This window comes from Saccostrea echinata, unplaced genomic scaffold, assembly GCF_033153115.1.
Source record: "Saccostrea echinata isolate AGI-Se365-2 ecotype Australia unplaced genomic scaffold, CSIRO_AGI_Sech_v1 ptg000029l, whole genome shotgun sequence".
Lineage (NCBI taxonomy): Eukaryota > Metazoa > Mollusca > Bivalvia > Ostreida > Ostreidae > Saccostrea > Saccostrea echinata.
The window spans coordinates 16,783,367-16,807,655 of record NW_026889778.1 but is presented as its reverse complement, the minus strand read 5'-3'; the positions used below and the strand labels follow the sequence as shown (position 1 = coordinate 16,807,655).

Genomic DNA, 24,289 nt, shown 5'->3' with positions numbered 1-24,289 from the left:
GAATGATTATAAATAATCATAATAAATAATAGTACAATGACAGAACCTTAGATGGAAAACAGTGGACTAAAATATGCAGAATAATTTTCTTTTAATTTTATTTTTGGGAAGTTGTTAATCTGTATATCTATAAATGAGCATATTACTCATTGATTACACGAGAAAATGAAGTGCAGTTATCTTTTTTTTCAATCCTCAAATCTGTTTTTTACAAAATATATTCTGAACGGCCCATGAAGAACTGGAAGACCGAGAGCAACTACAGAAAGAATCTGCGTTCTACCCTTTGAAAACGGCTTACCTGTAACTTGTAAACATCTTTAAATTTAATATGATACGACACGAAACTTTAATTTCAATGCCATGTTTAATTCATTATTTCTAAAAAGAATAGATCGAAACATGTCTGAATTCAACAACCTCAGATCAATTATTATTTATACATGATGTTATATAAACAAGCATTGTGAGAATATTGCATTAGCAATACTAGTCCCCTACCGGCAAGTGTAATCTGGTTTCCGTTAAAAATTGAAAATGCCATAATTCCGTCCAAAATCAATGAAGTGGAACGAAATGAAAACTTGATCTATAATTCATCAAGGTAAAGTCACATACCAAAAATCAGCTCAATTTCTGCAAGCGTTTAGAAAAAAAAATGCGGAAAACCCTGAAAAATTGAAAGGTCGTAATTATGTCAAAAATCATTAAAGTGGAACCAAAAGCAAACTTGATCTGCAACTCATCAAGATACACTCATATACCAGAAATCAGCTCAATATCTGCAAGTGTTTAGAAAATGTGCGGAATATCAAGTGGGACAGACTGACAGACAGACAGACGGATAGCTAGACAGACGGACGGAAAGACTTAAAGGAAACATATAGTCTCCTCCGGTTTCACTGGTAGGGGACTAATAACATCACTTTCCAACTCCTGTAAACTTGATGTAATATGGAGATGATTTTTTTTTTATTTCCCATACCCTGAGTTCCACTTTCAAAGGGTCTCACCTGGAATTAGGCACTGATCACTGTCCTTTGTCAGACAACTGTGTGAAATGTGTAATTCACGAACAAATTAAGTGATATACTAGAACAGTCCCTTTTGTGTCACAACTGATACTGGCAAGACAACGAATTGGCGATAAACTGTCATGGTCTAATGTCGTAGGACAGAAAAGTTCTTCACTTTTAGCTTGTAACGATTCAATGAAAATACATTTATTGTATAAAAATATAATGCACTGAATCAGTTATAAAGGATTTTGTCACATAAGCTCGAAAGACTCTGTTATCTACATTAAAGCATTTTATTTGGGGTTCACAATAACATGTCTGATTTTTTTGTTTGTACATGTCTTATATGTCCTTAATATATTGATTAAGGGCAGATGATACATGTACCAAAAAAAAAAAAAAAAAAAAAAAAAAAAAAAAATGGATGCCTGGATTGGTATATATATTTGGACCTATTTTGGTTGTAAATGATGCGAATAATAAATTTCTAAAATATTAAGAAATTGTAAACTTCCTATGATTGTACTGCCCCCGTAATGACCACAAAACTCGGCAGCTAGTTAACGGACTTTATTTTCATCAATAAGATCGCCGTAAGAACTACAACAAACAAGAAACGCTAATAAGCACTAGCATTCACACATACACTAACACACACAGACTCAATAATTGATTTATGTGGCGAGGCTCAGAGTTACAAACTACAGAAAATACCAAAACAAAGGCTGAGGAAATTCGAAATGACTACGAATACAGGCTTTAAAATAATCAACTTTGCGTAGGCATCTCATATCAATATGCGTAACTTTAGCAAACAATAAGTAACATGATTATACACTTACAACAAGGTGCTTGACCAACTTTCTCCGACGCAGTGTGCTCAATCACATGTTGGAACAAAAACAAGCGTGCATTCTTTGCGCCATTTCCACACAACGAACGATAACTCTAACTCAGGATGTAGAATTACAAAAATAGATAACTCGTTCCACTACACTCCTCGCCAGATATTGTAAAATATCTCCATTTTCACACAAATTCACAAGTAAATCAGTCATTGTGCAATCACACAGAACTAGTGTAAAAGGTCATATACAGACAACTTGCACGCGCGACTCATTCCAGTTTGACAAAACAACCAGATTACATACTAACAATGAAATGACTAGAATACAAATACACTATCATCTCTAGACTAGGAACAAAATGTAAAAAATAGTAAATGACAACTGACTAGAATTGTAAGTTGTAGACTAGATACACAGTCAATTCACTAAGCTAATGAGTTCGGATATAGGACGTACTAGAGTTGTCGGTTTCCCATCCTTGGACATGCGAATTTCCACTGTGCGAACATTACCATCACCCTTGGAAGGAAAGACCTGAAGGATTAGAGCCAAGGGCCACTGATTTCGACAAGTTGTGGAATCACGTACTAGAACTACATCTCCTGGTTTCAAATTTTCTCGTTGTTGGTTCCACTTTCTGCGAGTTTGGAGACCACTCAGGTATTCTCCCTTCCATCGTTTCCAGAACATGTTGGACAACATACAAACACGTTTCCACCCTGTCTTGTAAAGGTTCTTTACGTCATCGTCCAAATCAGGTACAGGGTCAAACCGGTTTTTTGAGTCAGCAGCATGACTGGACTGATGATGATTGGATTGTCGGGATCAGTTGAAATTGGAGTCACTGGCCGAGAGTTTATTATGGCTGACACTTCGTACATGAATGTGTGAAGGATTTCATGGGTAAGTTGGCCCTTGTGTTGAAAAAGCATTGTGTCCAGGATCTTGCGGGCCATACCTATCATCCTTTCCCAAGAACCCCCTATATGTGAAGCATGAGGAGGGTTGAACTTCCAGATTATTCCTGACTTATGAAGAAAATCCTGTACTGGTCCTTGTTCTACAAACACACCATCCACTCTCAGAGCGTCTAAAGCTCCAACAAAGTTAGTTCCACGGTCGGAACAGAATTCCTTTACAGATCCTCGTATACACACAAAACGGCGTAAAGCGTTTATAAAGGCGGAGCTGGTTATCTCCTCTACGAGCTCAATGTGCACTGCTCGTATAGCCATGCAGGTGAACAGGATGGCCCATCTTTTACTATGAGCAAGACCACCTCTCGTCTTACGAGCTACTACCTCCCATGGTCCGAATGTATCAACACCGACAATGGAAAATGGTGGTCCCGTGGAAGTGCGTTCCAGAGGAAGGTTGCTCATTATCTGTTCTTGGAATTTTCCACGCAGTCGTCTGCATGTAATGCAGTGGTTGATGACTGAGGAAACCAGTCGTTTGGCTCCCGTGATCCAGTAGCCATTACTTCTAATGGCTGCCTCTGTGAACAGCCTCCCCTGGTGTTTAACCTCTTCGTGATAATGTGAGACCAGAAGCCTTGACAAAAAGGATTTCTTTGGGAGTAGAACTGGATTTTTCGTTCCCTCTGGAAGGTCGCTTTGGTTGAGTCGTCCACCGACTCGCAATAACCCAGAATTATCCAGATATGGGTTAAGGTGCATAAGAGGACTTCCTTTGGGTAGTGGTCTGTGATGTTGTAGACACTGCATTTCCATTGAGTATGCATCTCTCTGAACCACTGTAATGATAAAATCTCTCGATTGCTCCCACATTTTCTTTGAGGAAAGTCTGATTTTCTCCTTGAAGATCCTTCCTGCTCTCTTTAACACAGTGACAGCAATTACTAACCTCTGCCAGCTGGAGAATTTTTCAAACTTAGATAATATCTGACTTGGTAACTCCTCTGTGGAAGTCTTTGTGGTTTTGACACATGGTCTTACTTCACAATCGTTGTCTGGATCAAAAAGCTGGTAAGTATCTGACCTTGCGCATTGATGGTCGTCATCATTTTCGCTAAGAGGAGGTCCTCGAATCCAAATACCTTCCGCTAGTTCCTTAACGCAGGAGACGCCTCTTGTCCCAACATCAGCAGGGTTCCGAGAAGTTGAGATGTACTTCCACTGTTGGGGCTGAGAGCGCCCATGAATGATTGCGACTCTATTGCTTACATAGGTATAGAAACGCCTGGTATTGTTGTTCAAGTACCCTAAAACAACTTTACTGTCTGTGAAGTAATTTATGTTCTCCATTGGAACATCTAAGTTCTGTCCAATGATGTCTCCTATCTCTGTTGCCAGGACTGCGGCACATAACTCAAGGCGCGGTATTGTGTGTCCAAGTTGAGGTGCAAGCTTTGCTTTACCTAAGATGAAGCCATATTTTCCACTTTCAGAATCCTTAACAAAGGCAACCGCTGCTATTGCCTTCTCAGAGGCATCTGAATAGATATGTATCTCAGGTTTGTCTGCCTTGCTGAGAGAATCGAGCATGAACATCCGAGGGATACTAAAGTGACTAAGGCCATGCAGAGATTGTTTCCAATTCTCCCACTCCTGCCGGTAAGTATCAGGTAAGTCATCGTCCCATGCAGCGTTTGTACTGCAAATGTTCCTGGCCAAAATTCTCCCTGTGATGACTAGGGGTGCTATGAAACCCATCGGGTCGAATAAACTATTTAGGGTAGAAAGGAGTCCTCTTTGGGTGAATGGTTTATCTTCTAATTGGTTGTTAAAGGTAAAGGTGTCCGAGTTGAGATCCCATGACAGGCCGAGGCTTTGCTGTGCTGGTAACGCATCCGATCCAATGTTGACTTGGGATAAGCTCTTCTCCAAGTCCTGAGTGGGAAATGCATTCAACTGTTACACTATTAGATGCGATTTTGTGTAATCTAATGCTCCCTTGGTCCTTCAATACTTGTTGTGTTTTCTTCACTAGTTCAATAGCTTCCTCTGTGGTTGGAACAGAAACCAGCCCATCATCAACATAGAAGTTCCTTTCAACAAAATCCCTAACATCTTTATCACTGTTTTTAACAGCCTTACGTAATCCATACGTAGCTACAGCTGGTGATGGAGTGTTGCCGAACACATGCACTCGCATGCGGTAGTCTATCAGCTCATCCTCTGGGTTGTTGTTGCGATACCATAAGAATCTCAGGAGATCGCGGTGCTCTTCATTTACATAGAATGAATAGAACATTTGTTCTATATCGGCTATCACTGCTGTCTGATCTCTGCGGAAACGCAGCAAGACTCCAAGCAGACTATTCGTTAAGTTAGGGCCTGTCAACAAGACGCTATTGAGTGACATTCCTTGGTACACCACTGAAGAGTCAAAAACGCCTCGAATTTTATCAGGTTTTCTGGGGTGATATACCCCAAATAAGGGCAGATACCAGCATTCTCTGCCTTCTGAAATCGGTGGTGCGACTTCTGCTGCTCCTCTATCTATAACGCCTTTCATGAAGGTAACCATATGGTCTCGCTTAGTGGGATTCTTCTTCAGGCTAACATCCAAGGAATGGGCTCGTTTCAAGGCTAGGACTTTGTTGTTAGGTAAGACAGGTCGTTGCTCCTTGAATGGTAAGGGCGCTGTCCAATGACCATTGCTGTTCTTCTTGAAGGATTTGTCCATGAATGTCAAGAACTCTCTATCATCTACAGACAAGCCTAACTTGTCATCATCCTTGGTTTTGACAAATATACCGCTATTTGTACCAAAATGCTCTTTGGACACACCGCCATGGAATTCCTTGATATTCAGTGTGTTTTCACAAGGTTGTAGAATAGTTTGTCTTCTATCCTTAGACAGAAATGTTTTGGACACTTGGATGGTTCTGGATGAATGAAATCGTCCAAGGCACACTTCACCAATTATCACCCATCCCAAAGGTAATTCTTGTGCGAATGGTGTTTGCCTGGGGCCAATTGCCTGACTCTTTACATGATGAACCTCGGGCAGATCTCGACCAACAAGGAGGCTAATTTCTGCTGACTGATCCAGTTCTGGTATATGGCATGCAATATGATGCAGATGCTCATAATATCTGGCTATTTCTGGTGTTGGGATTTCTGATCGATCATTGGGCATATTGTCACACTCGATCACTGGCGGCAAATCAAATGTCTCTCCACCATCACAAGGCTGGATACAGAGATCATTAGCTCGTCGTGCCGACAACAGAACCTTTCCAGCACAGGAAGACAGCGAGTATTCGAACTTGTCATCAGCAACACCCAGCGTATCAAAAAGAGCTGAAGTACCAAGAGTCTTGTTGCTTTGGTCATCTAGGATGGCATATACTTTCACTGCCTTGTTAGGATGTCCTTTTGGAAAGATTTGTACTAACACAGTCTTAGCGCAGGATCGTCCATTAAAGTTCTGACCACACAGCTGGGTGCATTTGGAGACAAGATCATTGGCAGGCTCCCCGCCATGCTCTTTCTCGGGTGTGACATGTAAAGACTCTTTGACTGCTGTACTCGGCACTTGACTTCCTTTGTTGCTCTCAACCATATGAAGTGCTGTTGCATGACGCTGACTTCCACAGTCTTCGCAGCGAACAGAGGCTTGGCAGTCCTTTGCTGTATGAGTTGTGGTCAGACAACATTTGAAACAGATGTTCTTGTCACGTATGATCTTCTTTCTGTCTCTGAATGGTTTTTTGAGGAATTCTCTACATTTGTTCAAAGAATGGTTGGAATGATGAATGGGACACTTCAGTAATCGCCCTTGTTCCAAATCTCCCTGCACTTCTGTTTTCCTGATGTACACTGTAGACTGTTTGCGGATTTCAGTGAGTGGTCTGGTTGTTCTTGACGAACTAGAACTCTCCGTACAAAATGTAAGGCCTGGATCATTTAACATCAAACTCATATCTTTGATGAAATCACAAAACACATTGAATGGTGGAAACCCTACATCGTGTGCCCTCTTATATTTCGTTGCCCTGTCGCTCCACTTTCCTTGTAGATGGGCAGGTAATTTGTGTACTATTGGGATGATACCAGCTGACGAATCATAATAACTCAGAAGTTGTTTGTATTTTGGATCTTGCTTCACTGCTTCTATTTCCATCAGCACATCATAGAGATCATATAACTTCTTGCTATCCTTTACTGTTATTTTAGGAAAGTTACCAACCTTAGTCTTTAATGACATCTCTACCATCTCGGCAGCCCCATACCTCTCTTCTAATCTCTCCCATATTTTCGCTAATGCCCTCCTAGGATCCCCTATGTTTGATATTCTTATGCTTTGTGCAAATTTGGACGACTCCGGTCCTAACCACTTAACTAGTAGATCTGACTCTTCCAGAGGGGTAGCTTCTAACTCAGAAGTCACAGCTTTGAAGGAGGTTTTCCAGAGAGAATAATTTTCAGGTCGGTCATTGAAGTTGGAGAATCTGGACGTAAGTAGATCTTTTTTCAACAAAAACTTGGTTAATTCACTGGCCATCCCATGATTTTGATAATTGCTCTGTGCAGGTTCGTGGATGAGTCTAGATGGTGGCAGTTCTGGCATGAAAGAAGGTGCATGAGGATTCATTGGAGTAGATTTATACAGTTTAAATCCTTGTTCTGGAGGAGGAGGCGAGATGTCAACATGACCTGGGATAGGCATACTAGCGAAACTAAACTGGCCTGGTAGAGGCCCTTTCATGTCAACTTGGCCTTGCTGAGGCTCAAGCGATTCAATGTGTTCTGGCATAGCAGGTGTATTTTGGCTTGGAGTATGCTCACTTGAACGAAGTGCATGATTCTGTTCGTTGATAAAGTTCTTTGTTCTCTCTAGTTGAATTTCACTCAGATCTTCAACGCTGGATCCTTCAACCTCTTCAAGCATGGCATTCAGTTCTGCTTCAGCTATAGCTGCTTCTTTCTGGGCCGTGAGAACCAGGAGCTCCCTTTGTAAGTTCGCTTCTTGGTTGACAAATTTGAGTTTGGCCTTTGCTGCCTCAGCCTTTGCCTTTTGTTGCATTATCAAGCCAGAAGATGACAAAGAACTGAAAATGCTTGAGCTGCGTTTGGAACGTAAAGACTTTGCTGCTGATCCTGGAGCCTTAACCTTAGATGTCGTCACTAAGTGCGATTCAGGATCCGTCATCGTTGACTGGGGTTCAATTTTGGGTTTTACACTTGGTATGGTTTCTAGTTGTGAGATAGCAAATTCTGGGTTTTCAGGTGTTGGAGGGTGCAGTCGTTTAGTCTTCGATATTGTTTCCTGAATATGCTGCAATAGGATTTCAGTTCTTGTAATCACGGTTTCTCTAATGAAACGTTCTGTTGATGCTTGTGTTAGTGTCTCCTCAGTGTTCGTTCTGTCAAGATAGTCTATGAAGTCCTGCGAAATCTTTGAGTATCTTGATAAGGCTGACTCAGTTCTCCTTAGGCACTGGTGAAGAGTAATCACATCACTCTTGTCTTCTACCTCTTGAAATATTAATGTTTCTTCTTCTATCATGTATTTCACTTCCTTTAAAGTTCTCTCGAACTTCCTTACTTGTGTTGTGTGGTTTTCCTGTCCTCTCTCTGTGAGTACCCGTGTTCTCTTTCCTGTGGTAGGACTGACTGTTCCTTCCTTTTGGACATCTTCGAGATTCTGCATCTTGAAACCGTCGACTTGTTTTCTTACTGTACTGCCCCCGTAATGACCACAAAACTCGGCAGCTAGTTAACGGACTTTATTTTCATCAATAAGATCGCCGTAAGAACTACAACAAACAAGAAACGCTAATAAGCACTAGCATTCACACATACACTAACACACACAGACTCAATAATTGATTTATGTGGCGAGGCTCAGAGTTACAAACTACAGAAAATACCAAAACAAAGGCTGAGGAAATTCGAAATGACTACGAATACAGGCTTTAAAATAATCAACTTTGCGTAGGCATCTCATATCAATATGCGTAACTTTAGCAAACAATAAGTAACATGATTATACACTTACAACAAGGTGCTTGACCAACTTTCTCCGACGCAGTGTGCTCAATCACATGTTGGAACAAAAACAAGCGTGCATTCTTTGCGCCATTTCCACACAACGAACGATAACTCTAACTCAGTATGTAGAATTACAAAAATAGATAACTCGTTCCACTACAATGATGTTCAAAATTCTACCTTTCTGCAACCTTCCTTATTAATCTATACAACTTTTCGTCACTTTAAATCCAATTATTGTGAAACTTTGAATAAAAAAAATGAAAATCTATGCGATTAAAGTTATTCATTTTACTCATCTGAACATAACCTAAGTTGTTATTTTTAAAATTCTTGAAAAAGTTTGTTTGTATCATCTTTCCTTAACTATTTTCGTTTTGAATCAGAAAAGACGTTTGCTATTTGCTAATATTTTAAATGATGAAAACGATCTGAAAAAGCAGGTCACAACGGGTAGTGGATAATTTTAGGCAGTAGATACTAACCTAAAAGAAGTTGTGAGACATATTTTCCCTAGTATGGTAGATGTCATTTCATTTCTGATATTTATAGTGTGAAGTCCTATTTTTCAAATACATCTCTCAAAACAGGCCGAATCTATCACTTTTTCCTGGTGTAATTTCATTCTGAAATGTTTAATAAACTCTTTTTATACTCGATAGCATCTCGATAGCATCAAATTCATGAAATTATCAAACCGGATGAACACACTTCACAGGTGATTAATACGCGTAACCATGAGCGGTTTTTTCTCTACGTTTCGATCAGTTTCATACAAATCCATGGATTTAATAAGTGTAATTTTCATTACATCCTTTATAACAACTGTCATTGCATGTAAGGAAAAGTAAGTATGTAGTCAAATCTTACTTTGAAATGTTTCTTAAAGATATACAGTATCCATTTAAACGCCTATCTCTCCGAGAAATAAATAGCCTTGTTCTGATGTCTGTGATATATGATTGTGTCTATTTACCATTTTCTTTGAAGAGAATTTGGGTACATCTGTTGTGCAGACTATTACTGGAACTCGATCGAAGAAAAATGTTTTAGTGAGTAAAATGAAATTAAGAATATTTTAAAGGCAAAAGCTTAGCAAATTCATTTCGAACATGCTTCTGTTACAAAGATATTAACACAAACAAAACCGAAATTGGTGTTAAGAAACAAGTTATGAATAGATCTCTTTACACTTTACACTCCAACCGTCTCATTTAATCTTTCCGTCAAGAGCCAAGATGTTACATATCAGGTTATGCATTTAGTTTTGTAAATTAATACTTAGTCTTAAAGTTGATGGAAGATTTACCAGTTATATTATATATAAAATCAGATTTGGTTCCTTGTTGTTCGTACATGTATGTTTCCAAATAATCTTAAAATGTACGAAGGCTGTTAGAAAAGTTCGCTGACAAGTTCTATTGTGAGCGCGCTATTTGCATGAAACCAGTAAATCTCTGAAGATAAAAACTATTATTTATTTTTTCAATAAATATGCAAAGATTTCTTGTTTTCCGATGATTCTTAAGAAATAAACAGCTTTATTATTCAGATAAAATATGCTTCACGTTTACATTACATAGACATTTTTTTGAAATTAAAATTGCAGTTTGTAGATTTGAAAGATTTATGATATATCTCACCTGTCGCTGTAATATTCATGAAACGTCATTTAGTGAAATTGTGAATTGAATTGGAGAAGATTTGACTGTTTTATCGCTAATTATAGATGATCAGGTGCGTAAAAACAAAGCCAAAAATGGTAACGTCAATGAACGTTTTAGAGCATCGAGCTATTGAAAAATTATGTGTGCAAACAGGAAATGCCCAAAAAAAGACAAATTTTTTTTTTAGATCTGCTGGGGATTGCCTAGCACCAAAGTGTTCTAAAGGAAGTTCCTCTGTAAGAATGGAAGGATTGACATTTTTGATGATCAACTCCTGTGATACCCCAAACCCAACATATCGCACGGACATTGCACCTATGGTTTTTTGCATTGTTTCCATACCTGATTGCTTAATTGATCGATATTAATTTTAGGATCTCACTAATATCCGATACGCCAGAAAAGATATTTTAGGGGAAAAAAGTAGCATGTCTTGATATAGTTATTTGATTTTAAAGTGGTAAAAAGACATGAAAAGTCGATAGAAATGAAAGATATTTTAAACTGTGATGAAGATTGACAGCATAGGAATTAGGCTGTCCCGTCTTCTAACGTCGGAAAACGTCAAGTAATTGCTTCGTGAATCCTTTGACAGCACAGTAAAATCATTGTATATTTTCAAAATGACAGTAAATGGATCTGATTTTTTTTTTATATACTTTCTGTAAACAGAAGAATAACGTCATTCTTCATAGTATACAATAAATTTTCCATAAATCAATGTGTCCGCGAACTTTTCTACCAACCCTCGTATATACTTAAGAATTATTATAACATACAAATACTCATAATGGTATTTCGTAGTGTGTATGCCTGGATTCTTTGGGTTAAATTGTTCTTTGGAGTGTTCTGATGGTCATTATGGTCATTATGGGCCAGCGTGTCATCAGAAATGTTCATCAGCTTGCATCAGTTGCAATAAAGTCGATGGAGAATGTGAAGGTAGCATAAATTTATAAAGTAAACATTATCCCCATGTAATTTTCTGCTCATCTAAAATCATAAAATTAATGCATGCAATGAAAACTGAAAGAAAACAAACAAGCCCACAATCCAGTAAAATAATACAAAGCAGAGCAGAACCAATTTTAAAGTGTTTTTTTCCCAACAAATTTTGTAAAAAAGTTAATTTGTTTGTACATGAATGCACTTTCCAAAACCACAGGAAGACCTTTTTACAAATTTCTCTGTTTAGTGAAGAAATTTAAGTATTATGCCCAATTTACTGATGATGTTATTTCTAATCTTTTTCTTTAATTTAAGATTACATTTGTTATCTTACGACTGTTTATACATAATACATTTTAAATAAAATTCTGATTATCCTGTAAAATAATGTAAAAGATTATTTTAAAAAAATCCTTATCTATATGATTCGTATCAAGATAAATGATTACGGAGTAGAATTAAAAAAAAAAAAAAAATTTGAGGCGGCAAGGAGAAAGAATGAGCTGTTTCAAAACATTGATTGGTTTTCTTTTTCAAAACAGAAAGTCTAGTTAAGTTCATATGGAAAATTGACTAGAGTGTAGTTTATGGATAATTACGAGGGCCATTCAAAATTAATGTGAACTTGTTGCAAAGAAAAAAAATATTTGACGACATTATCAAGAAAAAAGTCACACATTATATCAATCCTAACTTATATGGTCATTAAAATGTTGTAAATTGATACCAATCCTGGTTGATTTAACAGGACATATCATGAAGTCACGGTGCAGTAAAATCTTTGACATCATAGGCATTATAAAAAAAATGTGAGCTTCTATTTTCTAAACATTTCTCCTTAGTGTCTGATACTGTAAAGCTTGGGTTACCTTATCCACCCAGCATAAACGTCCATATACCATTTCTGGTTCAGGTTAAAAACTATAAAACTAGAACAATATGTTATTGTTTGTTTTAAACCCCAAAACTGTCGATATTTCTGAAATAGTGTGTGACGTCGGTCGCTCTCAATCACCTTCTTAACAGCTCAAGTTTTCGTCGATGATCTTCTTCCGTCCCCACCCGGATTATCTTGTCTTTTACTGAGTTTTAGCCGTCTAAAATTTTCTTGCTGTTTGTAGAAAGATGTCGAGAATACATGTATCATCGAGCAAATTTTGGGTCTGCGTTGTCATTTCCTCGAGCATTACACATATTTTGATCAAAGTGCCCTCTCCATCAAATCGCTAGATGTCATTTTTTAAATAAATCAAAATATATCTGCAAGTACTTCAAATATTGCGTCAAAAATCTAAATACATAATAAAAGAACAATACAAAGAAACTTTAGAGAAAAATGCTGCATAAAATCTAAAACTATATAAAAAAAGAGTAAAATTTTGGCTTCCGCACGTTCGTTTTCCAAAATGTTTCGTGCTCCGCAAATCACCATCAGCGATATCAAAACAGCAGTAATTTTAGAAGAACTTAATTAAGATTAAAAAAAAAAAAAACAATAATTTACCAGATTCTTTATAAAACATATTTTTGCAAAATTTCACCAGTATTTGACGTCTGTTTTTTGAACCGCTTTCGTATATGACTTCCATGAAAGCGAAAAGGAAATTAAACATAACAGAACCTGAAATAAATCTATATATATATATATATATATATATATATATATATATATATATATATATATATATATATATATATAGATAGATAGATAGATAGATAGATAGATAGATAGATAGATAGATAGATAGATAGATAGATAGATAGATAGATATTCGCAAACTATCTCTATATTTACAAAACCACAATTCAGAGCGGAATATTTACATTTACCAATGTATTTCCTTACATAACAATACTTATTAAATTGAAATTCAATTTTTAATGACATGCAATTGGTCACATGTTCAGACTTTCTTGCGTTTGGAAAGCAAACTGCACGAGTCATTATAGGGGCGTTATAGGATTTGATCATGTGATCATTATAGGGGAGTTATAGGATTTGATCTCGTGACCGACTTCATGTCATACTCAAATGAAACTCTAAAAATGATATCTTATTTCTTAAATGAAATTTGGCACACATATACTCGTACAATTGTTCTATAAATAGCAGGTGTAATGTGATGTTTTGCTTCGTGTTTGTGACGTCACAATGTGAAAATGACGTCTATATGTAGATGACTTGTGACAAAAAATGGTTGGCTCAGTCGTACTCGAGCAACGAACGGCTGTAAAGTTTTTCGTATATCTTGGAAATTCCTTTGCAGTAACATATAATAATTTGTACAAGATTTATGAAGACAAAATACTCGCCAGAAGTTCAATCACCAATTGGATTGATTGTTTTAAAGAAGAAAGGGAGATGTTTAAAAATGATGTTTGTACTGTTGCCCAGTGAAAGTAAGCTAGGAGAGAGATGTGTCCTTAGTTGAGCAATTTGTTATGAAAGATCGCCAGTGTACATTTAAATAATTTTAAAATTTTCAAAAAAGAGTGAAAATATTGTATTGTAATTACGTTACAAGATCGAATCAAGGATTTTTCATTTGGTATTACTCTATGCCTAAAACATGAATTGTTTAATGCTTTTTACACAGTAATTATAAGGTTATTAAAATCAAAGGCCTTTGTAGACAAGAAGAATTCACAAGAAATAATGTGAGGTTTATATAATAATTCATTTGTAGTATAACGCATATGTTCATCGACCTTGGCAACATTAAAATTAAAATTCCTCATTTTATTAGATGCATAGAGGATATCTATATTTGTGATTTTATATTTGCTTTATCCAAAGAGTTGAGATGGTGTACATTTTGCGAGGCTTGCCGAGCGAATTACAAGCTTTCAAATATAGATGTTCTATTTATCTCACACGATTTTGATTTTTAACAATACTTTGAGATACCCCAATAAATTTCAAAATCGATGATGTGTAAACTGATGACATAACTTTACTGACTTTGACATGCCAAAAGAAAGATATTTGTAGATACAAAATATGAAATATTAGAATGATATCTGCTGCGTCTTTTAAAATATTTGTGACAATCTGTTTGGAGATTTATTGTACTATAAAATAATTCAAGGATCGATGAATCGTGAATCCTTCTCTGATTCGGCGATTCTGTGTACGGCGATACTTGTAGATCTATTGCTTATAGTATAATATAAGCATTGTTGAAAGTTGCTAGACTTTCAAAGAAATCTTGCACCAACAACTTAACAATTAGAACGATTTGGGGGAAGGGGGTGGTTGTACAGTTAACATCCGTTATTGCAGTATCCAAGCCAGCCCAGAACGATACATTGAAGAAAAAAGACATTTCAATGAGGTAAATGAATCTTTTCTTGTTTTCAACGAAGAATTTTAAAGTATTCAGAATCAGGAACTGTTATCATATTTTTAGCTTTGATTCTTAATGTTACAAGTGCATGTAGAACTGAAATCAATAAACAGATGTAATAAATGTATTTAGGAAACTATCTTTTTAATGTCTTTTTTAAAGAAGGTTTCGAAAGAGAGGACTGTGTTTTATTTTGTTTTACCCACTTTGTTTTTGGCAGGCAGCAATTTTGGGCATTTTCGTGTATGTTTGGAATTATTTATGTTTATGAGGGGGTCAACTAAAGATATATGTATACTATACCTTGTCAAAGTTTCTCATGTTTTGAATTCTTATTCTAGTCTGATTTACCCCCCTTTTTTCCATGTACATCATGGTACAACGTCATTATGGTGCAGGAGGTAAAATTATGCAATGTTTCGATTAAGGTATTTAAAACTTTGAGTCCCCCTTTCTGACCCCCTTTCTTGTATTGTTAACTATGTTTTTACTACTATTCGTCATTTACTTCTATAAATGACATGTTAATTCTCATTTCTGCACAGTGTTGTTTGTTTTTGTCTGCTTTAACAAAAAACAAGCTCAGTCGTTTGGCAGGAGAACTAAAGAACATAAAGGATATTGCTGAGCAGATTGTACTGGAATTCTAAGGTTGGGAAAGGTATGTTAAAACATCATTATACATGTAGATAAAATTAAGAAATAATACATTATTATGTTATTGCTGAGTTACTATTTACCTCATTTAGGTTTATTTCTTTTTCCATTTTAGTGTTCTTCTTCTTTTACAAATAAGCTCAATCAGAATTGAAGAGAAAAACTTTATGATTGATTTACCATTTTACATGAGTTAGTTTAGCAAGTTGTAGAAATAAAGTTTGCATATTGAATGCTACTGTAATTATTTTTTTATTTGCGAGTTTTTTTCGCGTAATTACGCGAAACGGTCTGCTCTAAAAGTTCTCTTATACGTGTAGATAATTTAAAAAAATAAAAAAAGAACAAACCAATAATCATAATTCGTGAAAATTTTGTCCCTCTTTTAAGTTCCAAATATCTCAAATGAGATGTCGCAAAACTTTGATGATCCACAGTACAATTGTTATTTTTCTAAAGATTGTTTGCCAGGATGTATTGGCTTAAAATGTTCTTTGGAATGTGCTGCATATTTCTTTATACTGACCATTGTGCAGTTATGTTTTCGAACATACATAGTATGCAATTTAGTTTATAGGAAAGTGAAGGCATAGACAGTTCTATAGATATCTACTTTTCTTTAGAAAACATTCGCATAGGTTTTATTTCATCTTTGCTGTTTACTTATTAAAGACCCAGTGAGCATCAGTAATACAGAAAATATATCAATATTAATGTAGTCACAATTACATGTACGAGGGGTTATCAAAAAGTTCGTGGACTAGCGCCATAAAATTAAATCCACTTTAGGTACATATGAATTTTGACACATTTAATTAGCATCATCTTTTCTATCTATAGAATAAACCATAAATCATGTTATATTTTCGTATAAATCGTTAATGTTTTGTATGCAACGGTAAGTCAAGGCGGAGCAATCTCAAATATGACGTTTCTTCTACATGAGTGTGACTGAAAAAAAAAAAAAAAAACTCTTGATATGAGCATTTGTCATAAAAAAAATCCCGTTAATTCAGGCAGTAGTACGTAGTACGACACTATTCCACAAAAATTGCAATTTTTACCGCATTCTGTAAGTCCTATGGAATTTTATTGTAAATTTTATATGGAGTATCCCACCAATTAAGGGCTTGAAAATGACGGCATAAAGGGGGAGGGGTTTCTTTTTCGAACATTCTATAACGTTTCTCTCCTGAAAAAAAAAACTGGTATAGCCCTTGGAAATTTTTAAACGGGCTATACAGAAAAGTACTTGTTTTTAAATGCCCCAAAAGATTCAGAGAGATGAAAGATGGACAGTGAATGTCGATTTCTAGTCAGGGTGTCAAAAGCCAGTCACGTCCAAAGGTGACGTTGATCATGTGTGGTAGGAATTGATTTCCAACAAGCTAAGTATTCTGGCATAATCAAGTGAGGATCTTTCCCTATATAAAGATCCATTTATAATATTATATGCATTGAAAGCAGCTGTTCATGACATTGTAAAGTCATATAAACACGACGGGCTAAAGTCCTTACTTTACTCTAGGTAATTGCATCAAGATGAGGTATAGAGAGAGGGCGGACATTGAGAAACAATGACGTCGTCGGACGTCATGAAACTAAACTGCGACAGCGCCGAGTGATCATATAATGCCTTTTTCATTTTAGAATAATTTGGCAAATTATCAATGTATCAAGCTAAAATTTTCAACATTTCTTAAACATTTGTTGTTTTATGTTTCTTATAAATTTTGTAAACACAGGTTACATTGTATTAATTTTATCTTGCATAGTATTAATTTTATCGCATCAGTCCACGAACGTTTTGATATCCCCTCGTAAATCATCGTTAATCATTCACTTTCGTTATACATTTAAAAATTGGTTTCTATATACATCTATACTAAAAAGTCTAACATTTGTCATGTTTTTCTGAGCGGTCTTAAAAAATCGATTTCTGTCCGCAGAGTGAGATATAGGACCTGACGATGAGATACTGGACTGCTAACGTCAGATTGTGGGCGGGATCTGCTAAATCTTATTTGCATTCGTTGGTGTTCGACAGTGACAGAAGTGATCGAGTTTTTCCGCAGTGTAGATAAAGGAAATTTACATCATGGAACTCAACACAAGCTACATGCATGTCAAAAAAAAAAAAAATAAATAAATAAAAAAATAATAAAAAAAAAATAATGATAAAATAAAAATAAAAGAATATAAAGTAGAAGATATAACAAAACATTTATTGACTGTGTCCTGGGACAAAATGCGTTTTGTCGATCCTCAAATCAAACTGTTTGCCTTCGGCCTAACGGCTGGAGGCAAATAGTCCTAAAACCCTCTAACCCAGTCAGTAAATGTATAATAATTCAACTTTTGAACAAAGAATACACAGAGGTCTAAGAAAGGAACCAAAAAATTTAAAGAGCTCATAAGGTGGAAATATAACCGATTTTTTTTCCCCAAATAGAAAAGCAATATTGAAAATTCGTGTATCTTGAGTGACCAAATTAGCGTGGTAAACGTGGGGTTTCAATTGTACCTAACTATTTTAATAATTTTAATTTTGTTGTTGTTGTTGTTGCTGTTTATTTGTTTGCTCATTTTGGATTTATGTTAAAAATCAAATATGTCGGGGGGTTGCAATAGAGGCTGACTAACAATGCAGTTGGTCCCCCGCGTGGCGCAGTGGTTAGAGCGTTTGCTTTAGAACCGCAGAGTAAGGAGTTCATCCTTACATTACGGATTCGAATCCCACTGCGGGACGTGGAGATGGTGCTTCCGATGAGACCGGAAAAACCGAGGTTCCGTTTCGCAGTAGGTGCTGACACGAAAAAGATCCTTCACTGCTCAAAGGCCATAAAAGCCGAGTACAGGTCTAAATTTGCAGACCTGCACCAGCAAGGTGGGCGTCTCGAAACGAGAAAAAAATTTCTCTAAGGGGCCTGAAACAAACAAACAAACAAACAATGCAGTTGAAATTGATTGAGTAATACAATATTAATGTCAGTGAATCATACATGATTTTTTTTGAAAAATTTTAATGAGCTACTGTTCTGCGGAACTTTTACGTCGGGAGAGATGATTTGTGCCACAATTTCGGTTAGGTTGAAGTTAAGTTCTTAAATTAGTTGAAACATATTAACAAAGAAAATAAGGCTAAGAATTTCAACAATTGACTTTGAATTATTTATGTACCATGTTTTCATAATAGAGAAAAAAAAAAAATACTTTTCTTATTGTAATCCTTTCTTAGATTTCGAAGTACATGTACATGTATATGCAGTAGTAAAGACATTCTACATAGGCAGATATCGTAACGTCACATTATGTGAATGTTAACGTTCAGAATTGGACACACTCACTAGAATATTTTTGGAGTTCATCAATTTATACTAAAGAAAAGGGTGAAATGATAAATAGAAGATAAAGTTTCATGAATATGCTTCCGATGCGATTGGTAAATATTAAACAAATGTCATCTTATATTTGGCACACCAAAAACAAAACATACATAACTTTTATATTTCTTTTTGGTTAATGGACAAATCTAAAGCAAAATAAAGTTTTTCCCTAAAAATTGTTTTTTTAAATTCTCATGGACAATATTGGATGTCTAATTCTATGTTATAGAGCACAGAGAAATCCAATTTAGGTTCTGGTTTTAAGATTTAAGCCCTTAAAAATATATTTCCTTTGTGCTTTATATCATATTATAATATCACATGATATATGTACACACGCCTTTCGCTACTCTACACCCCGTATGATTTATGATATGAACACACAGTTAAATGCTTATATTTTATAAATATTAGTTCTCAGTATAAATTAGTTTCAATACCATGTTTGGACTCTAATTAAAAACAATATAAGAAAATTGAGATTGATAGAATGTACCTGTGAAAAAAGGAAAATAAAATAGAAATATCTGTAAGCGCGTTTTAAAGATTTCTTTTTAGATCTGTTGACATATTAATATTTATAGTTTAACGCCTAAATTCGGTATTTACCTTGTTAAATTATATTCATGTTGGTATGTTCGACAATAAAAAGGAAGGTTTGCATTTTCGTCTTTCTGGCTATCATCCTCTTTTGGTGAAGGCCTGGTACCATAGAAGTACCGGTTATCATCAAGTTCCTATGAAGGTTATTGATTGTTTTCTAACATGTTTATTTTACATTATTTGATGTAAAAAGAATAAAGCAGAAGTAAAATCTTAATAAGTCAGTGGTGGGAACAATATTTGTTTATGCTATTGTCTGTCGTATCGATATTCGTACAATAATACAATAAATGCCATATTTGATTAGGATTATATTTTATAGACAAATCTAACTTACACAAATGATTTTATAATAGGTGTTTACATATTACCACTTATACGAGCCTGGTCTCGGATAAGTGAGTTTATTTCAGTAACCCTAGTAATATTTATCTATTCCGGATAAGTTACGTACATTCGGATAAATATAAATTTTCACCCTTAGTCACAAGCTATCATTCCGGATAATTTAGGTCCATTTGTATATAGTCTAATAATAAGTTCTTTTCTACCTCCTTTCTAGAAGAATCAATTAAACGGTAAGGTCATGGAAAATTTTTGGGAGTTAAATTGTGGCAATGTTTTAAATTTTTTAAATCAAATAAGTTTGATTTTTAGTATAACTATTGAGGTTTGTAGTTTCAAAGCAAATTAGACGTATCGATGGCGAAGTTTGACTTTGGATTTGGCCTGATTGGACTTTTTCGTAAATTGAATTGATTTTACGCGATGTGGTATTTTGTGAGACTTTACAGGTAACAGGAATATATTAAGATCAGTTTGGGGGTCAAATGATTGTTTAACTTGAGTTATTATTTTTAGGAGCGAAATGTTAAACTTCGAGTCCATCATAGCTATAACGGGGGGGGGGGGGGATAATTTCATAAAACACGGAATATTCTCAGAAGCTGGGCTTACTAGAAGGATTTTAGTTTGTTTTCTACATAGATTTATCGTGCTCGAAGGAGGTATATTGATTCGCATTTTACAAAATGTAATCGTCGTTAAATCGGAGAAAGCATTCACGAGAATTTGTGCACTTTCACTTTTCAAGTAATCAAAGTACTGTGTGTACTGAGAGGAGGTTTATTAAATTGTGTAAGTGTTATGCTCTATTTGCAGACTTGTATCATTTCATTTGTTTGTTGGTCTTTTGAAAAGGTTTGGAACAGAACTGTTTGTCATCTTTTCCTTTTTTTTTTTTTTTTTTTTTTTTTTTTTTTTTTTTTTTTTTTTTTTTTTTTTTTTTTTTTTTTTTTTTCTTTTTTAAAGAAAACACAAAGCTGTAAGGTTTTATGGATGATATTGTATGAACTGATTTTCCTATTACATAATGGGATGGGAGTTAACTTGTATATTATGTTACACAACATATGGGAGCTCATTTGGTCCACATGGTCAATTTCTGCATAAAAATCCAACTAATGAAAGCAAAATCACAGTTTATTGAAATAGGATGAAAACATTTCTTATTAAATTTGCAAGCATTTGTCTCACAGTGAGCAGTCAAACTGCAGCAAAGCTGTGGAAAAGTATTCTTCATATGCATTAGAATAGGTAGGCAAATTTGCAGGGTTCAGGCACAAGCAAGGAGCAAATTATATTGGTACAAAAGGCAGTAGGTACATAAAAAACCTTAAGTAATTGATAGTGATTACAGATGTATGTTACCATAATTATTTATTTTCAGGTACATTACCAAAAACAGGTCAACATTTTTAATTTCATTTTTTTAAGACAGCTTTATCAGTGAGTCAACAGCTGCAATGGGCACAACATTCCTTTCCATCAAAGCATGACCTTATCACTTCCCCAGTAATTCATTAGAATAGTAATTAAAGATTTGCAAAAAAGAAACAAGTAGGAAATGTTGCAGTTGTGCTAATACTAGATATAAAAGTGGAATTGGCAAATGATATAGATCCTAATCCAGCTTCAATTAATCGCAGCTATTAGATTACATTCTAGGGAAAAGTATAATTTGGTTAAGCGAGTCTTTGTGTGAAAGGGGGGGGGGGGGCATATTTCAAATAAGCTGGTAATTTTTTTTAAAGAGATGGTCAAAATCAAATTGGTTCCTCGTCTCCGTCGGATGGACTAGTTCTGATATTTAGTTAAGCTATTAGAGCACTGTGATAGGCAGATTAATAAAAGTGATTGGTCAGGAGTCTCACTAGGATAAGCAGCACCCAGTACTTGCTCCGTATGTTGCTTATCAGGCTATCTTTGAATGGATAGTCTGCTAATGTGTTCGACGAGACGGGGAAACAAAGCTTGTCAAATAATCAGTTAAATTATATATGAATCAATTATTATTATTATTTAAAGATTTAATAGGTTGATATGAAATTGCAATATTGAATTTACTAGTACATAAGAAAAGTCAAAACCAAGGAGTTAATAATGTGTTGTCAAAACAATATTGATCCATTTATTTAAGGTACACTGACATTCAATTTTAAGCTAATCTGGTAAGGGATATCCAAGATATCTCCAGAAGTATGCCTTATAAAGTATACCAGTTTTTTTCCACCGCACATACCCATGGACAAAGAGTTGCAACGTACTCAAGAATTTGTTTTCTCGGATATTTTATTGTGTTTATCTATTTTATTGCACACCTATGTCAGTGTCTAATGGGGATTTAAGCCTTGAAACTAATTTTATCATTCTGTTTAATTTTTACCAAATACATGTATAATTGTGTGTAATACACAATGGTCCACGATTATACCTTAAATTTCCCAGAGATAAAACTACTCCCTTACAGATATTTTTTGAATGCTCAGAACACTTAGTATCGCAATTACCTCGAATTGTATAACTTACTGCGGCTGTTTTGCAATAAAGTCAAGAAACTTATAAATCTCCATTCATTTTCGGGGCATAACATGTTGTTTACATATATTTTTTACGCTAGTGACAATTGAATGATACGAACAATAAGTATGCCGAAGGTACAATGTAATGCCGATGGTTGCACTTCAGAAAGCAAGTCAAAGTATTCGGAATATTTAGACTTCCAAAATAACGTTTATCAGAAAGAAAATGATTAAACTTATTATTAGAATAGTCTACTTAGCGGGAAATATCCACAAAAAATTAACACAAGAGAGCTAGCATTTTAATTTCATAGCGTGGTGCAACGAACATTTAGCTAGGTATTTCACCAGGGCTTCTTTCTTATATTATATGTCCCTTAAGAATCTGCAGTGATCGATCTCATAGTGTAGTCAATAGCTATAGCACATTGTCCTCAGCTATTAATCAACGTTTCCTACCTTCAACGCAAAAGAGTTTCATTACGTTAAGTAATAGCGATATAAAGTATTCTTCCTTTTTTTTTGAAATAGGTTAAACTACCCTTATGGCATGAGGTTATATAAAACTAAAATTAGTCGTACTTTAAAACACTTAATAGGTGATGATTAAATTAATAAGCCTTGGCAGTTATTTTTAATTAAAACAGTTTAACGATTCGAATGTAGTTGCAAGTACTTCCATGACCAGTCATAAAAGGTGTTTATCCTTTTTTCAGGGAAACTTCGGGCAGGTTTAGTCAGAATTGGATACGGCATATCATGCCCATATGTTTTATTATTTGTAGAATACAAAATTTAAATCTCATTCACTACAATTGGGGAGCAACCGCTAAAGCACATTTGCCACCAACATGCAGGGGGGTTATTTTAGCTTTGAAACGCTGGCTAAAAAATGTACATGTTTAGGCATCCATTAAGTAGTTGTTACAAGGCTCACATATTTTTACTTTCTTTCATTTCAATGATTTATTTTTTTTTTAATTTTACTATGGATTATAGTTGTTTGATAAATTGTGAAGAGGAAATATGATTTATGCAGCTGGGGAAATGAGAAGGGGGGGGGGGGTTAAGTACACAAATATTGTTTTTAAAAGTATTCTAAGTTCAGAGATGACGTAAATATCTCGTTTTTGTTCAATTTGGGTCTGATACACTCCACACTTTTTAGTACAACTATAACCAATACTTGCAAAGATAGTTTAAATTTTTATAAAAGCCATAAAAATGCGTAACAGGAGTAACAACCTAGTAGGTAAGTAATACAATAAAATAAACCAACGGGACAGGGAATAGAGTGCAGGTATGGATCCACAATTTTAGATTAAACCGGGAGTTATTTTATTCTCACAAGTCCATAATTGCATTTCAACACATATAACGGAATAGGTCAATGACCGTTGACGATTTAAATTCATATTTTGTTTTAATGCATTGAATAGTAATTGACTAATAAGTCACTTGTTTTATAAGTTGTATTGGTGAATGAGCAGGCCCTGGTCGACGGTGACCATTTGCGTTGAGGTACTGCCGCCGTCACCATGGTTCTTGGCACCCCCATTGGTGGCGGTTGCAGTTCCATTCTTACTCGTGGTAGACACGAGTATTCATGGCCCTTGCAAGTGGCGTATTCCGTCGCACCTCAACGCAACTGGAGGAGTGCAACACATATTCTTACGCTCATTCCATTGTTTATCCTATTGCACATGTAAATTGAAATTCAGGATTTGAATTTGTGCATTGGCTTGTAATTGACAAGCAGTTGACTTGATTGATATTGAATTGATTGATTGAATGATGATTGATTGATTGAACTTGATTGATTATTGATTTATTGATTGAACTTGATTTATAATTGAATTGGTGACGTTCATGCACTTGTGACCTACCCAGTGCATGATCCGCCCGATTTGGGTCGTCACATTTGTTGTATTGATTGTTGATTGTGGGGCAGCCCTGTGGTAGCCCCAGCAAATTGATCACCGCGGCCA

General features: G+C 35.4%; 1 protein-coding gene across 1 annotated transcript; it reads right to left on the bottom strand.

Annotated features, from left to right (window-relative positions):
- Window positions 1-1,536: 1,536 nt before the first annotated feature.
- LOC133195648 (uncharacterized) lies at window positions 1,537-4,619 on the bottom strand. The gene is made up of 2 exons (XM_061331537.1): window positions 1,862-4,619; window positions 1,537-1,619 (listed from the first exon to the last, which is right to left on the bottom strand). Exon 1 carries the CDS (start codon window positions 4,540-4,542, stop codon window positions 2,605-2,607), a length of 1,938 nt encoding a protein of 645 aa, XP_061187521.1. The 5' UTR covers window positions 4,543-4,619; the 3' UTR covers window positions 1,537-1,619; window positions 1,862-2,604.
- Window positions 4,620-24,289: the final 19,670 nt, after the last annotated feature.